Genomic DNA, 16,034 nt, shown 5'->3' on the forward strand with positions numbered 1-16,034 from the left:
CAGTCTTACCCAATGCAGGGATGTTGACTGAATGAGTCACTCTAGGTATATTTCACCCTCAAATAATTATTTTAATGCTTCCCACCTTACCCTAACCAGAGATACAACAGCAGACATGGTTTCAGCACAAAATCATAAGAAAATATCTCTCAAACATACCCCATACCTAAATGAAAGAAGGAACATGTGATAGAAAGTAGAGCCAAAATCGATGTGACCTTTATTATTTTAACAGCATCTTTCAGCATAATTACAGGGTTGCAGAGAACAGAGTGGGAGTATAAAATAACAAAAATAAATAGAACAGGAGCCAAGGAGGTCAGCAGGAGTTGGCTGGAATCAGGTGGTGAAGGGCAGATGGAGGGTTCAGATTGGTCAAAGGCTTTATGCTTCAGCCACCAAAGTTATGAATTCTGGAGAAGAGAAAATTTGTTCAAAAATAGCAAGAAAAAAGTAAATTAAGAAGCAGCATGTTACAGAGGTTCACAGCATCACCGAGACAGCAGGGTCAACTTCATTAACAACCTTTCACAATTATTGAATGGCTCATAAACCTAAATGCATCAGAGGGTCAGATCGTGGGTCAGAAAACCTCACAGTGAAGCTAAAACATTTCTGAGAGGCCAAAGAGGGAATTCAGGATATGTCAATCCTCCACACAGACTGCCCATTGCTGCCCGGTTGGCCAAGCTCTTTAGCTGTGCAGCAGCACTCCTTAGTCACAAAGTCAGTTTCCTTTGTGAACCCAACAGACATCATCTAACAGGAAGAAAGCAAGCACTGGATATAAATTTTGTAGTGAGGTGGATTCTGTTCTGTCAGTGGCTGGCAGCATGTCTGAAAGATTTTTCAAAGCACTTGTGCCCCAGTATTACAAATATATTAACTATAATTCATAATAATAATTGGCAAACTGACAGAAGCCAGTACATTTTAAAAGTCTAAGGCTGAGATTCCATCTGCTTTAAAATCTAGGTGAAAACTTGGCTCCTTTGAAGTCAATGGCAAAACTCCCATTGACTTCATAGGGCCAGGATTTCACCCTGTGGCTTTTATTACTGTGTATTTACAACTGTAACAGTTTAAAAAAAATGATGTATTTTGCATTTAGTTTCCTTGTGTTTTGGTTAAACAATAAATCTTTCAGCAAAGATTATAAAGCACAGGAAAGGTATGTTTGCATCTCAGTAACTCCCCAGCACACTGAGCTTTGAATACTGTATTACCCAAGGAAGTAATAATTCCTTTTTCTATACAGACTTGGAATGGTGATACGTGAGAAGACTGGGTAAAGTTTTGAGGACCTCAGTGTATTAAAAAAGATACTGATAAACTGAAGTGAATTTAAAAAAGGGCAACAAAGCTGATAAAGGGTTTAGGGGGCATATACTACAAAGGAGAGGCTTAGGGGATTTTAACATGTTCAACCTAGAGCAAATATGACAAATGGGGGATGTAACCAGCTGTAAATATGTGAGAAGAATTTACTGAAGGGCGAAATGATGAGGGGCAATGCCTTGAAATGTAGAAGTGTGGAAAATGGATCTTAGACATTAGGAAGCAATTACTAACAATGAGGTCAATAATGTAAGCGCCGTGACATAGTAGAGGTGTTCCAGAATGGTTTTTGATAAACCCTAATAGGTCGGCAGAGATGCCAATAGGGGTTATATTAAATCCACATGTATTAATTAATTATTCTGTAGGGTGTAAATCCAAACTAGGATTAGTGGTGCAGAGTATGCAACATAAAAGAGGTGTAAAGCCCAGGGTATGGGTATGTGAACTGGAACAGTTTGACTGATGAGTTAAATGTTGCACAACCCAGCTTAAGAGGAAGCAAAAAACCACTTTGATGGGAACTCAGAGTATTCAGGGCAGAAAGAGAAAAACATGTGATTGCTCAAGCCACCGCATGAAGAACATAACATAAGAACAGCCATACTGGGTCAGACCAAAGGTCCATCCAGCCCAGTATCCTGTCTACCAACAGTGCCCAATGCCAGGTGTCCCAGAGGGAGTGAACCTAACAGGTAATGATCAAGTGATCTCTCTCCTGCCATCCATCTCCATCCTCTGACAAACAGAGGCTAGGGACACCCTTCCTTACCCATCCTGGCTAATAGCCATCTATGGACTTAACCACCATGAATTTATCTAGTTCTCTTTTAAATGCTGTTATAGTCCTAGCCTTCACAACTTCTTTTTATTTGTTTTAAACCTGCTGTCCATTAATTTCATTTGGTGGCCCCTAGTTCTTATATTATGGAAACAAGTAAATAACTTTTCCTTATTCACTTTCTCCACACCACTCATGATTTTATATACCTCTATCATATCCTCCCTTAGTCTCCTCTTTTCCAAGCTGAAAAGTCCTAGCCTCTTTAATCTCTCCTCATATGGGACCTGTTCCAAACCCCTAATCATTTTAGTTGCCCTTCTCTGAACCTTTTCTAATGCCAGTATATCTTTTTTGAGATGAGGAGACCACATCTGTACGCAGTATTCAAGATGTGGGAGTACTATCGATTTATATAAGGGCAATAAGATGTTCTCCATCTTATTCTCTATCCCTTTTTGAATGATTCCTAACATCTTGTTGGCTTTTTTGATTGCCGCTGCAGAGAACTATCCACGATGACTCCAAGATCTCTTTCCTGATTAGTTGTAGCTAAATTAGCCCCCATCATATTGTATGTATAGTTGGGGTTATTTTTTCCAATGTGCATTACTTTACATTTATCCACATTAAATTTCATTTGCCATTTTGTTGCCCAATCACTTAGTTTTGTGAGATCTTTTTGAAGTTCTTCAGTCTGCTTTGGTCTTAACTATCTTGAGCAGTTTAGTATCATCTGCAAACTTTGCCACCTCACTGTTTACCCCTTTCTCCAGATCATTTATGAATAAGTTGAATAGGACTGGTCCTAGGACTGGTCCTAGGACTGACCCTCTCCATTCTGAAAATTTACTATTTATTCCTACCCTTCGTTCCCTGTCTTTTAACCAGTTCTCAATCCATGAAATGATCTTCCCTCTTATCCTATGACAACTTAATTTACGTAAGAGCCTTTGGTGAGGGACCTTATCAAAGGCTTTCTGGAAATCTAAGTACACCTGTTCACATGTTTGTTGACCCCTTCAAAGAACTCTAATAGATCAGTGAGACACAATTTCCCTTTACAGAAACCATGTTGTCTTTTGCCCAACAATTTATGTTCTTCTATGCATCTGACAATTTTATTCTTTACTATTGTTTCAACTAATTTGCCCGGTACTGACGTTAGACTTACCAGTCTGTAATTGCTGGGATCACCTCTAGAGCCCTTTTAAAATATTGGCGTTACATTAGCTATCTTCCAGTCATTGGGTACAGAAGCTGATTTAAAGGACAGGTTAAAAAACATAGTTAATAGTTCCGCAATTTCTTTCAGAACTTTTGGGTGAATGCCATCGGGTCCTGGTGACTTGTTACTGTTAAGTTTATCAATTAATTCCAAAACCACCTCTAGTGACACTTCAATCTGTGACAATTCCTCAGATTTGTCACCTACAAAAGCCGGCTCAGGTTTGGGAATCTCCCTAACATCCTCAGCTGTGAAGACTGAAGCAAATAATTCATTTAGTTTCTCTGCAATGACTTTATCGTCTTTAAATGCTCCTTTTGTATCTTGATTGTCCAGGGGCCCCACTGGTTGTTTAGCAGGCTTCCTGCTTCTGATGTATTTAAAAAACATTTTATTACCTTTTGAGTTTTTCGCTAGCTGTTCTTCAAACTCCTTTTTGGCTTTTCTTATTACATTTTTACACTTAATTTGGCAGTGTTTATGCTTCTTTCTATTTACCTCACTAGGATTTGACTTCCACTTTTTAAAAGATGCCTTTTTATCTCACACTGCTTCTTTTACATGGTTGTTAAGCCACGGTGGCTCTTTTTTAGTTCTTTTACTTTGTTTTTTAATTTGGGGTATACATTTAAGTTGGGCCTCTATTATGGTGTCTTTGAAAAGTGTCCATGCAGCTTGCAGGGATTTCACTCTAATCACTGTACCTTTTAATTTCTGTTTAACTAGCCTCCTCATTTTTGCATAGTTCCCCTTTCTGAAATTAAATGCCACAGTGTTGGGCTGTTGAGATGTTCTTCCCACCACAGGAATGTTAAATGTTATTATGTCATGGTCACTATTTCCAAGCGGTCCTGTTATAGTTACCTCTTGGACCAGATCCTGCGCTCCACTCAGGACTAAATCGATAATTGCCTCTCCCCTTGTGGGTTCCTGTACCAGCTGCTCCAAGAAGCAGTCATTTAAAGTATTGAGAAATTTTGTCTCTGCATTTCATCCTGAGGTGACATGTACCCAGTCAATATGGGGATAATTGAAATCTCTCACTATTATTGAGTTTTTTATTTTGATACCTCTCTAATCTCCCTTAGCATTTCATCATCACTATCACTGTCCTGGTCAGGTGATTGATAATAGATCTCTACTGTTATATTCTTATTAGAGCATGGAATTACTGTCCATAGAGATTCTGTGGAACATGTGGATTCATTTAAGATTTTTACTTCATTTGATTCTACATTTTTTCACATATAGTACCACTCCCCGCATGACCTGTTCTGTCCTTCTGATATATTTTGTACCCCGGAATGATTGTGTCCCATTGATTGTCCCAACTCCACCAAGTTTCTGTGATGCCTATTATACCAATATCCTCCTTTAACACGAGGCCCTCGAGTTCACTCTTATTATTTAGACTTCTAGCATTTGTGTACAAGCACTTTAAAAACTTGTCAGTGTTTATTTGTCTGCCCTTTTTCTGATGAGTCAGATTATTTTTTATGTGAATGTTTCTTGTCTGGTCTGGCCCATACTTTATCCTCTTCCATCCTCTCCTCCTGACTAAAACCTAGAGAATCTCTATCAATATGCTGTCCTCTAAGAGAAGTCTCTGTCCGATCCATGTGCTCCTCTGCAGCAATCAGCTTTCCCCCATCTCTTAGTTTAAAAACTCCTCTGCAACGTTTTTAATGTTAGGAAGGAGCCCATGGTGAGAAATGCAGCCATCATACATACAAAACCTTTCATGTCTCCGTAAGGGAATACAACCGGTGTTTAATGTATAAACATTCAGTATATTGGCAACATTAGAATTTAATCCTTTTTTTAAACATGTAGTATATATGGAATAAAATGCAAATAAATTAATCATGGTTATAGCCAGATATTTTCTAAAGTATATATTTATATTGTTACTATTATTGTATATTGTCAACATAGTTCAAGGCTGTTTATTTAATAAAATACATTATGTATATGAATAACCTCTCTATATGTTACACAATGTCTATGAATGTTTCCTATATTTCCAATATATCATATTTAAGTATTATAAACAAATTCCAGATTTCCAATTATGTAAGACTTATTTTCACTTTATTCTGTAATGCTCTTTGACCCATCAGCAGACTTTTACTCAACATTGAAGAGGACCCCGCACAAACCCTGTGGTATTTCATTGAACTACCAAAGGTAATCTCTGTGAATTTATTATAGACTAATCATTTCTCTCTCCAAACTGGTAATACATTATTTTGGGAGTGCAAAAGAGAGAAACTCATCAGAGCATTTTTTACCTCCTCCTGATTTTTCTTCTTCTTCTTCTTTTTTTTTTTTTTTTTTAACTTGGGCCAACAAATAGTTGATTTGAATTCTGAACATCTTTCGTGACAGAGTTCTGAGAAAATGACTGGTAGAATCAGAAGTATTCCCAGAACCTCAGCTGGAGTGGAGCTTGAATGCATGTACTAGATAAAGGTTGTGATCTACAGATCTTTTCACTGTAGCACATGGCTTCTGACATCACAGGCCTACCAGTGTTAGGCAGCTGGAGGAACTGAAGGGTATGATTTATACATCCAATAGCTAACACACATAAAAGGTCAAAAAATGATCTCAAGTACAAACCTTCCTTTCTTTTGTTTTCTCTTGCACCCTTGGAATCTGAGCATGAGATGATGATGTCTTCCAACTGAGGGACTGTGGAAGGCTAGACTCACCTCCCCTGAAACTGACTATGTTGCCTCAGTAGCATTCCCCCTTCAGTCTGGGAACTGAGGTCTGGAAGATGGTCGTCCTCCTTGGTAACATGGACCTGGGCTTAGAGGTTGTTCTGGTCCCTCAATTTTAACTGAATCCAATGAAAGATGAAGGGATTCAGTACCTCTCAAGAGACGGGTCAGCACCTTGCAGGAGTAGGCCCCGTGTTTTCAACACTTCTAGATTGGCAGGCCACTCCCAAAATACAAATCTTGATCCATTTAGCCAGAAGTATAGATACATTATTGGAATAATTCCTAAATTGTGTGTGGAAGCAGAGATGAGTTCTGAACGGCAGATCTGAGAGATCATTCCTAATCTGAGATGTGTTTCTGAAGGAGGCTCCATAGGACAGCTGAGATGGAAGTCTACAATGAAAGACCTGAGGAACTGGTGGACCTGGCATGCTCAAATCAATCTTCAGAAGGCACTGAATGCCAGTTCTTCATCTCTCAGAACTGTTATGGGCTGCTGGGAACTACACTGAGGCGACTCAGGGGATATCCAATTAATTACCATCATCTGCAAAAGGCTGGATCTCCATAGTCAGCTAATGATTGATGAGGCTGGTGTTTGAAAACGTGACCCAAGGGATGGACCCAGGGTGAAGGAGGACAATTCGTTTATTAGAAAAAAATCCAGTGTTTCTGTAGCAGAAAATATAGCATCAAAATTGAAAAATATCAAAGCTAAGAAATAGCTGTGGGAGTTCCAACTTGTCAAGGCTTTAATGGTTGGGGAATCAGGCATATTGTGAAACAGAGCAAAGTGTCTCAAACATGTCGCTTATCACCATTTCCCCTCGCTCTTTTGCTCTGTCCCCCACAACAAGTAGCTTGCCACACACTCCATGCCTCACTGGTGCAGGAGTTTGCAAGTAGAGTGAGGCGTGAGAGGGAGAAGAGTTCTGGAATGTTGCTCGGTGATGGTGTGGCCAGAAGTATGCCAGGAAAAAGAATCAGGATCTTGATTCCCTTCGCACTTACACTAGTGTAAATCCACAGTAACTCCACAGAATTCAGTGGACTTACACAGGTGTGAAACTGATGGGAGAGGAGACTCAGGCTAAGGAGATACTCCAGATTGCTCTCATAGAATAGGTCTGCTCCCAGGCATTGCTTCACTTTTTTTTTTTAAATGTTGGCCACATCATTAATTTAAGAGATGCCAACACCGTTCTCTTTCATATAAGCCAAGATGAGTCTGAAATATTTCATAAGTTGAGTTTTCTTTTAACTCAACTGAGATTGCTCCTGTTTCGCAGCCATGGAGGTATCAAGTTGGTCAACCAACTATGAGCATCCTTACAAGGATCTTCAAATGACTTGATTACTGAAAATTGCACTCCTGTCCAGATCTCTGGGAATTGACCCACTAATTTGAGTGGGACTAGAAAGGCTCTGTCAGTAATAAAGTGTGTGAAAGTATCTGAGATTTATGACATAGAACTCTGAGTTCAAGACTACTGCTAGTAGTCAGCAACAGCTCTCTTTGCTCATATGCCACTGTGACATAATCAGGGCCTGAGAACTTCAGAGGATTTAGCCTAGAAATAGGCTCATAGACACTCTTCTACTGGTGTGCCGTGGTCAGGCAGCTAAGCTCATCTTATTTGTCACCTTTCTCATTGGGTAATTTTGTATGCCATCCCTTCCGTTTCTACCCTATGAACTGTGAGATCATGTTGGGTAACCTCACTTTGTCTTGTATTTTACACACCATTTGAAGACAACGCCTTTGTAAATCCAAGAGAATGGATAATACTAAGAGACAGGACTATCTGAAGGAAAAATTGAGATGTTTCTAGTTTTCACCCTATCAAAGGGGCTGCCAGGATGATGGGAAGTTACAAAGTGATTTTCTACTGCTGAGCTGACATAATGCTCCAGATAGAAACCCCCCCCCCCCCCCCGTTCCACTTCCTCTCTTATAATGGAGGGTTCATTCGGACCTAGACATCTTCATATCTGTTCCAACGAGGCTCAATAATGTGGAGGAGAGAAAAGAAGAGGGAAAGGTAGAAATTCAATCTGTGGACTAGTTTGACAAGAAGTTGCCAGGAAAAGCAAAATATCAGTTTCCAAATTTCTTGTGCCCCTTTCTTGTAAGCCTGATGATATCATCTTGATAGTTAATGAAGTTAAATGACAGGTTTCCCCATCTTTCATGTGAAGATTATTGTTGCCATACATATTGTGGGAACTTGGATACACAGTGATGGCATGAAGGTTACACAATGGACTTACTCAGCACTGAATGTTAATAATTTGCTTTGCTAAGCCATCAGAGGTCTTACATTACGTTCTCATTTAAATGAAACAGCATTTTTTTTAATCAAGGAGAAATGCTGCTATTCAGCTCCTGCTCTCTCGCTCTCTCTCCCTTCCTCCAAATTCAGCTCCTGTAAACTCTAAGGGCCTGATCTTGAACCCATTGCAACCAATGGAAAGACCCCACTGACTTCAGTGAGGGTTGGATGGGGCCCTTTAGCTCTCTGCCCTGTGAGTGCCTTTGCTGTCTCCCATCCTGTGCTAAATCTGGGTTTCTATGAACTCCTGCTCTCTCTAGTGTTGGGACTCAGCTTCTGCAGCAAGGAAGGTACCACAAATTTAGCAAGCCCTGAAATGTAACTAAGTCCTAATCTGCCCTCCACAAGGTCACAACTGACAACAAAGCCTATGGTGCTTATACCTCTGTACTAGGGGCAGAATTTGATCCTCCTTGAAGCCACCTACCATCAATGCCGATTTTGCCATCTCCATCCTTATCTCCAGCAACCAGGAGTGTCTTGGTTTCTTTATCAGATAGGTCTCTGCCATTGGGGGTGAAACCCTTCAGTATAAATCTAAAGAAAAGGCATGCAACAAAGAGGAGGCTGGGTCAGTAGGGTTTAACATTCCTGGTTTTTAGAGATGACTAGCAGTGGTGTTGAGACATGCAAATGAATCCAAAGGCCTGGCCCCGGTTGGTGACTTTCTTCACCACACAGAAAGAATGAGAGCTCTCACCTGGAACTGTTTGAGATGGAGGAGTTGTAGTTAGACTACAGATCACTCACATAAAAGTTAGATACCTTTCTCTCCACACACATTTGATCCTACTTTTAACTGTTTACTCCCCCTGCTGAACCATGCAAACAACTGGACACTGCCCAAGACAGGGCAGTCAGGACTCTGAATGGGACCCCGTGCTTGGGTGTGTTTTACTCAGATGAAAATATGAACACATCCTCTTAATGTAAGGATATAGGGAGGACTCGTCCTGCTTACTTCAACTCGTCCTCCTCAATGAAGCCACTTCTATCTTTATCAAGAATGTGGAAAATCTTCTTTATATCTTCCTGGCTCTTCTTTTTCAGTCCCACCATTTCAAAGAACTTCTTGTGGCTGAAGGATTCAGCAGCTGCGGGAGAAGAAGAGTGAGGCTGGGTTAGTTGTAGGCTGGTTACTGATGCACATTGGTATATAGATGCTCCTGATTTTCTCCCGCTCTGCCACAAAGAGCCTTCCTTCTTAATCCTACCCATGGTAAACCCAGGACAAACAGCTACAAAGGGGTAGGGGGTAGTAATTAGTCCCAGGGGGTTAAAAGGCCTCTCCCAATCCACTGAGGAGAGATAATCAGGGTGAAATAAGGTACAGCTGGAACAGGGGTTACTAGGGAACTAATTAGGTTCATCTGGCTCCAACTGCTTGTGACCTTTTTTAAACCCTCCCCTGTGTGGAAGTAGCTAGGGGTGTGTGTGAGAGAGATGAGAGAAGTAGGGAAGCTGTCAGTAGGTTGGGTGCAGCAAGACCCTGAGCCCTTCTAGGAAGGAAGGCTGCACTCCCTCCCCAGGAGGGAAGGAAAACAAGCACAAGGAATGGAGTGGGCAAAGGAATAGCCGGACCCTGTGCTACCATTAAGGATTTGCCTTAACCAAGCCTGTCTCTCCAAGGCTAAAAAGGACTGAGACTGCTGAGGAGAGGAAGCTACTTTGCCACATGGCCCCTAGAGGCCACAAGGTCAGGGGCCCCATTGTGCTAGGCCTTGTACATATACAGAGCAATATGCAGTCAGTGCCCCAAAGAGCTTACCCTCTGAATAGACAAAGGGTGAGAGACAGTGCCCCACTGTACAGAAGGGGAGAAGTGACTTACCCAAGGTCAGCCTGAGAGACAGTGAGGGGGCTGGGAATTAAACCCAGGTCTCCTCCCTTCCCATCCAGTGCCTACAAGATCTCCCAAAGAGGAATAAGAGCGTTTACCTGAAACCTGAACTGAAGTCAGACTGTACTGAACATATTTTTAAAACTTCCTCTTTTGGAAATCAGAGTTCTGCCCGGCTCAGCCGTGCAGGCTGACACGGATAAGACCTCCCTCTAGTTTTATGGTGACATCTCCTGTTTCCTTGTTCCCCACAGGGTGCTTCAGAACAGCAAGTGGTGCATTTTAGGAGCCAAAGGGACATGCAGAAGTAATTTGTATTCTGGGGCACAGTCTGTAGACTGCTGTGCTGCATGGCCCCTGCAAGATCGTGTGCTGCACAAGTAGGGGGGGGAAGCTGAGGTTATCTGGCCAACTTCGCCCTTCCCTCATCAGCACCTCCACCCATATGGAGCCCTATAACAATGTGGGCTGGAGAGATGTTAGGGGAAAGCAAAGTGCAGTGGGCTTCCCTGTTTGCAAAGCATCCTTATCCCAGTAGCATCTCTGGGTTTACAGCAGCATAAGGATCTCCTGGGAGCTGCTTGAGTCCTTAGCCGTAGCTAATTCCACCCGGGGCAAAGTGCCCTGGGACTTTGTGATGGTACTACCATGGAGGCAGCTGCCCGAGGGAAGAGAGCGCGGCCCGATGTTCCTTCAGCTCCGGGCTGCTGAGTTTCCTGGTTGTGCGCTCTGTAGGGTGGGGAGAGGTCACCTCGCCAGCAAGAGGAAAGAGGGTTCCCTCTTTGCAGGCTGGAAAGGGAGTTTTAGTTGTGGGGGGTGGGGGTGGGGATGAGGCTTGGATCGTGTTCACCCGAGAACACGGTTCCTGACGCTTGCTTGGCAGAAGCCCGAGCTGGAGTTGCAAGGGCATTCAGTTTATTTGGGGGGCACTTGTCGAACGCTGGCGGAGAGAAATGGGGAGAGGGAAACGGGAGGCATCGATCTGTGCCTGAAGTATGGAGCACTGCAGCCATCTGTCCTGCGGGAAGCTTCTGCAACCCAGCAGGCTGATCTCTCTCTTTCTCTGTCGCCTCATCTTCAGCCTGAAAAGCAAAACCCACATGGGGGTCCCCCTAGCAGGACAGACCGCAGCAGTTGCGTCTGCCACTGAAACAAGGACTGAGAGCTTTGCAACGCTGGGGACTGGGTTTGGGGAAGGCTGGGGGGAGCTGCGGGGTGTCCCCCAGGCTCTGTTCCCCACCCCAAGGCATGCCCTTCCCTAGTGTGGCTACAGCTTTGTTCCGTTTGTAAATATCTCGTGCCTAGGAACCGAGTCTGCTTTTGCTACCTACTTCTCCTTAGAATGAATGGAGCGTGGCACGTCTCCAGTCTCCAGGGGAAGTTCGCAGAGAACACATCCCTGGGTTTAATAAGCCCGACGTGCTCAGGTTGCACTTTTCTCCCCATCCCCATCGGATGTTTTATCCAGCCGGCTCCTCTGACCTTCCCCGAGCGCAGCACAGTTGCACCGCACCCCCGCACTGGGAGAGAGGAAAAGCCACTCACCCGAAAAGGCTGCCACAGCCGCCTTGATCTCCTCCGCGCTGAGCAGGTCCGTCATCGCCATCCTGCCGCTGGGTGAATGGAGAGACGAGTGCGAAAAGATTAAAAAGTGCCTCTCTCATCATTCCTGCGCACATGACCCAAGCTGCAGTGCCGGCTGGGGACAGCACACCGGGAAGGGCTGGACCCGTGCCAGCTAGCGCTCCCGGGGGGCGGGGAGGGGGTGCCGCTAGCCCGTTTGCACCGCCCGAAGTGGGCCGCGGAAACAAGCACGCTGGGGCACGGGGGTGGGTGGGAGGGGGAGGCTAAGCCCCGCTGGAGCAGCGCCAGGGGCCGATCTAGGCTGGCGGAGGCGCTGTGTCAAGGGCAGGCTCCCGGGTGCGGTGGGAGCGAGCGAGTGGTGCAGCGCGGGCCCATTGGACGGAAGCTGTCCCCGGTCCCCAGGGCGGCGAGGAGCGCGGCTCTGCAGCGGATGCCCCGCGCCAGCTGGGATTGGGGGTGGGGTGGGTGGAAAGTAGCTTTCCAGCACCTGCCTTAGTTGGAGACGCTTCTCCCTCCCCCCCACCCCGGCGCCTTTCAGCCCTCGGTTCTTTGGGAGCCCCCCGTCTTAACCTGCCCCGGGGCTGAATTCCTCACCCCAGCCCTGGACGTGACACAGAGCCCGGGTCTGAGGGCCAACGGGCCAGCCACGAGGACAGGGTGAAGCTAGAGGGGCTGGAGTAACTGTGCTGATGTGCGGTCCTGCGGGCGCAGGCTGCGTGCTGCACGGCTCAGTCACCGCTGCGAGCACCGGCACAGCCGCCCGGGAAGTTTGTCTGGATTTCCTGGTAAGCGACTTGCACACTGCTGCCACAGGGCTGATCCACCCGACCTCCCTCCCTGCAGCGCAGGGTGCCGGGGGCGCTGAAGGGCGGGGACAGCCCCTGTCAGAGCACTCAAGGGCAGATCCGCGCGGGAGGTGCCGGGGGCGCAGGATGGGGACACCAGGGCAGATCCGTGCGGGAGGTGCCGGGGGCGCAGGATGGGGACACCAGGGCAGATCCGTGCGGGAGGTGCCGGGGCGCAGAAGGGTGAGGACACTAGGGCAGATCCGTGCGGGATGTGCCGGGGGCGCAGAAGGGTTGTGACACCAGGGCAGATCGTGCGGGAGGTACTGGCACCTTGGCTGCACATCGAATAATTAAAACAAGGGCAGGGGCGTGCCATGCATTCCAGCACAGGTGCTGGCCGGACCCCGCCACTCCTTCCCGTTGAAAGCAATGGAGTGGCTGCGCTGCTGAAGATTTTGAAGTATCAGAGGGGTAGCCCTGTTAGTCTGGATCTGTAAAAGCAGCAAAGAATCCTGTGGCACCTTATAGACTAACAGACATTTTAGAGCATGAGCTTTCGTGGGTGAATACCCACTTCGTCGGATGCAAGTCCTTCGAAGTGGGTATTCACCCAGAAAGCTCATGCTCTAAAACGTCTGTTAGTCTATAAGGTGCCACCGGATTCTTAAGATTTTGAAGGGACCAAGGGTCATCGGGCCCAGAGACAAAAGAGGCTTCGGGAGAAACTTTGTTCATTCTCTCAATGACTCCTGAGCTGCTTCGTAAGGGAACAAGCCCCTCCCCGCCCCAAGTCCAGGTATAGTCTCCTCCCGCATAAGGCCACTGAGCGCACAGAGGGGGGAGTGTTAAGATATTGGGGTCCTTTAGTTTAACAACAGCGTCAGCTCACTGCAGGGCGGACGGTGGGTTGAATCGTTGGCACCGTCTTTTCCCCTTTGGTGTATTTGCTCGTGGCAGGAGCGAGTCACTCCTTTCTCCGCAGGTAAACCACAGCCCCGCACGCAGAGGGGCCCTGGGCAAGCCCCGAGCAGCTCTCCCCTAAGCAGCGGCTAAAGCGGACCCATAGAGAGCCGGGCTTGTGCCAAACCTAAAGTGCAGCCGCGCGAAGCAGACTCAATGCAGTTTCCCTGTCCCGTGCTCCGACCCGAGCGAGTTGTCTCGCCTCCCCCATCGCCCCTCTGGGGAGCCGGGGCGCCACGAAGACATTTGCCAGGTCGATCACAGCTGCGTGTGGCCCTGAGCAAAGCTCAGGAGGGTGACAAAGCCTTCCCCGAAGCTGGCTTGCGGAGCTGGACCGTGCCCACCCCCATCGACCGCGCCAACTCTTAGCCCATGTCACGCGTCCCTCAGATTTCACCGCAGCGACCCCCAGCCATTTAGGAGAAACAGCCAAACGCCCCTGACACGGAATTCAGCAGCTGCCCACGTCCTCTCCTCAGCACTTGCCTACCAGCGAGAAGCCCCTGCTCGTGTCCCGTGGGAGAGGGCCCTAATGGACGGGCCCTGGAGGCGCTCTCCGGTGGGCTGCTCCCCACAAAGCAGCTGGGTGCTAAACAGCTGTTTCTCCCCCTGCCTTGCAACTGGAGCTTTCTCCCCCTCCATGGCTGAGGCTCACTGGTCCCTGGAGTCATAGAGCCTTCTCTGGGGCCAGGGTGCACCCAGGGCTAGCGCCAGGCAGGCAGGCAGGCAACAGCCCACGGTGTAAATATAAAGTAACAATAAAGCCAGCACCGCAGACAGCCCCCTGGCAACAACAGCCAGCCCGCACGCTCGCTGCCCCAGGTACAGCAACTGCTGGGCAGAAACGTGGGACTCCCTTGCCAGAAAGGATGGAGCACTCTGCAGAGCATCCAATCGGCTGCCCTGAGAGGCAGAGGGAGCTGAGGTTTAAAGAGCCAATTTCCTTTCTGCAACAGGGGGCTTTGGTGTGTAAAGTTTGCTAGCGGGAGATGCTGTTGTTTGCACCACCCTTCCCTTTCCCCCTCCCATTTGCCCCTTGCTTTCCCGCCATTGCCCCCGACTATGTAGTCATTTCCCCCTCCACAAGGTCATGTCTCTCCCCCTCTGGAGTCCTTCACCTGCAGGCAGCTGACTCGGAAGAGGGGCTCTCTGCTGTCTCCCTGTGCTGTTATTTGTTGGGGAGGGGTGGATTTCCCCTTGTTTCCCCTCAGACTGAAGTCCTGCTCTCCCCCTCTGCCAGGACGAATCGATCCTTGCTGTGGAAGTGGGTGAGTTGTTCGCTACTTACCTTCTGAATGCTCCTAAGTGCTGTGGGAAGGGCTGTTAGATTTGGAGGTGGCCAAAGGAGGTGACAGCCAGGCTGGGAACCCCACTTATATAGGCTCCTGGCCTTTTCTATTTTCGGCGGGTGATACCCCCTCCTCACCGGTGTCAGCTACCCAGGGACACACTCAGTATCACATTCACCTCCCCCTAGCTAATCAAGGGGCACTATTAATAATCCTTGGCACCCATCTTCCCCTAGCTCCCGAAACCTGTTTCCTTGGCAGACTGGCAAGTGATGCTTTTATTGTGGAGTTTGTAGCCCTAAAGGTTCAGTTTGACATCTGGGGCGAATGGCTCCCTCAGTGATCGCTGAGAGCCCTGCTCAGAAGGGGAACCCCAAGTGAAAGGGGGTCTGCTGTAGCTGGGAAGAAAGGGGTGGGAAGATGCACTCTACTCAAGGAGGCATCAGAGACTAAGGGGGAGCAGGTTTAGAGATTGGGGATCCTGTCACTTCCTTGGCAAATGCCCTCTCCTCACAAGAGGCAATAAGGTCTTCCCCTCCCCAAAGCCAGCCTATGCTGAAAGTGTTACCGCTTGACCCTGATTTCCTTGCTAAGGTGGAATCCCGCTCTCAGACAAGACTGAGCCACAGTGAATAATCTTCTTTAAATAGACAAGGTGGGTGAAGTAATATCTTTTATTGGACCTACTTCTGTGGGGAGACAAGCTCGTCTTCAGGCCCCCTTTAACACAGAAGGGCCAGGAAATGGAGCTGTCTCATCTTGATCTGCTGCTATCTTCTGGCAGGTGCTCATTACTATCAATTTATTGATTGCTTTGTATAGTTAGTAAAATAAGAATAATAATTAAGTGCCACCAAGCCCCAGGTGCCCTTCAGTATTTTGGGGAAGGCACTTCCCTTTGCTATTTTCATTTCTCCTGGTGTTTTTACAGAGGCTCGCTAATCACACTGATCTATCTGCTAGATGTTTGTTGCTGAAAAAAAGGCATCTCTTTTTTTTTTATGTTAGGGCTTGTTAGCCAACTGCTCTCAAGTGCAGAATCCACACAGGTTGCTGGGAAATGGTCAGACACATCAGTAACACATCTGGAGCTCTTCTCTGGGGAGTTATTTTCCTGGTGTGAGTGCTGGATTCCAGAGGAGAGGGAACATAACAGAGGTATAG

The 16,034-nt window shown here is 46.8% G+C and overlaps 1 protein-coding gene across 2 annotated transcripts; it reads right to left on the reverse strand.

The window, feature by feature from the left end:
• Positions 1 to 224: 224 nt before the first annotated feature.
• PVALB (parvalbumin) lies at positions 225 to 14,921 on the reverse strand. 2 transcript variants are annotated; one of them, XM_039498188.1, is made up of 5 exons: positions 14,870 to 14,921; positions 11,795 to 11,862; positions 9,371 to 9,503; positions 8,837 to 8,946; positions 225 to 413 (listed from the first exon to the last, which is right to left on the reverse strand). In XM_039498188.1, the coding sequence occupies exons 2-5, from the start codon at positions 11,853 to 11,855 to the stop codon at positions 385 to 387; spliced, it is 333 nt and encodes a 110-aa protein (XP_039354122.1). In that variant the 5' UTR covers positions 11,856 to 11,862; positions 14,870 to 14,921; the 3' UTR covers positions 225 to 384. The 2 variants fall into 2 exon arrangements, with proteins under 2 accessions (XP_039354122.1, XP_039354125.1); XM_039498191.1 differs by lacking the exon at positions 14,870 to 14,921 and adding an exon at positions 12,428 to 12,466.
• Between the last annotated feature and the right edge of the window lie 1,113 nt (positions 14,922 to 16,034).

Source organism: Mauremys reevesii, linkage group 1 (genome assembly GCF_016161935.1).
Source record: "Mauremys reevesii isolate NIE-2019 linkage group 1, ASM1616193v1, whole genome shotgun sequence".
Classification (NCBI taxonomy): Eukaryota; Metazoa; Chordata; order Testudines; family Geoemydidae; genus Mauremys; species Mauremys reevesii.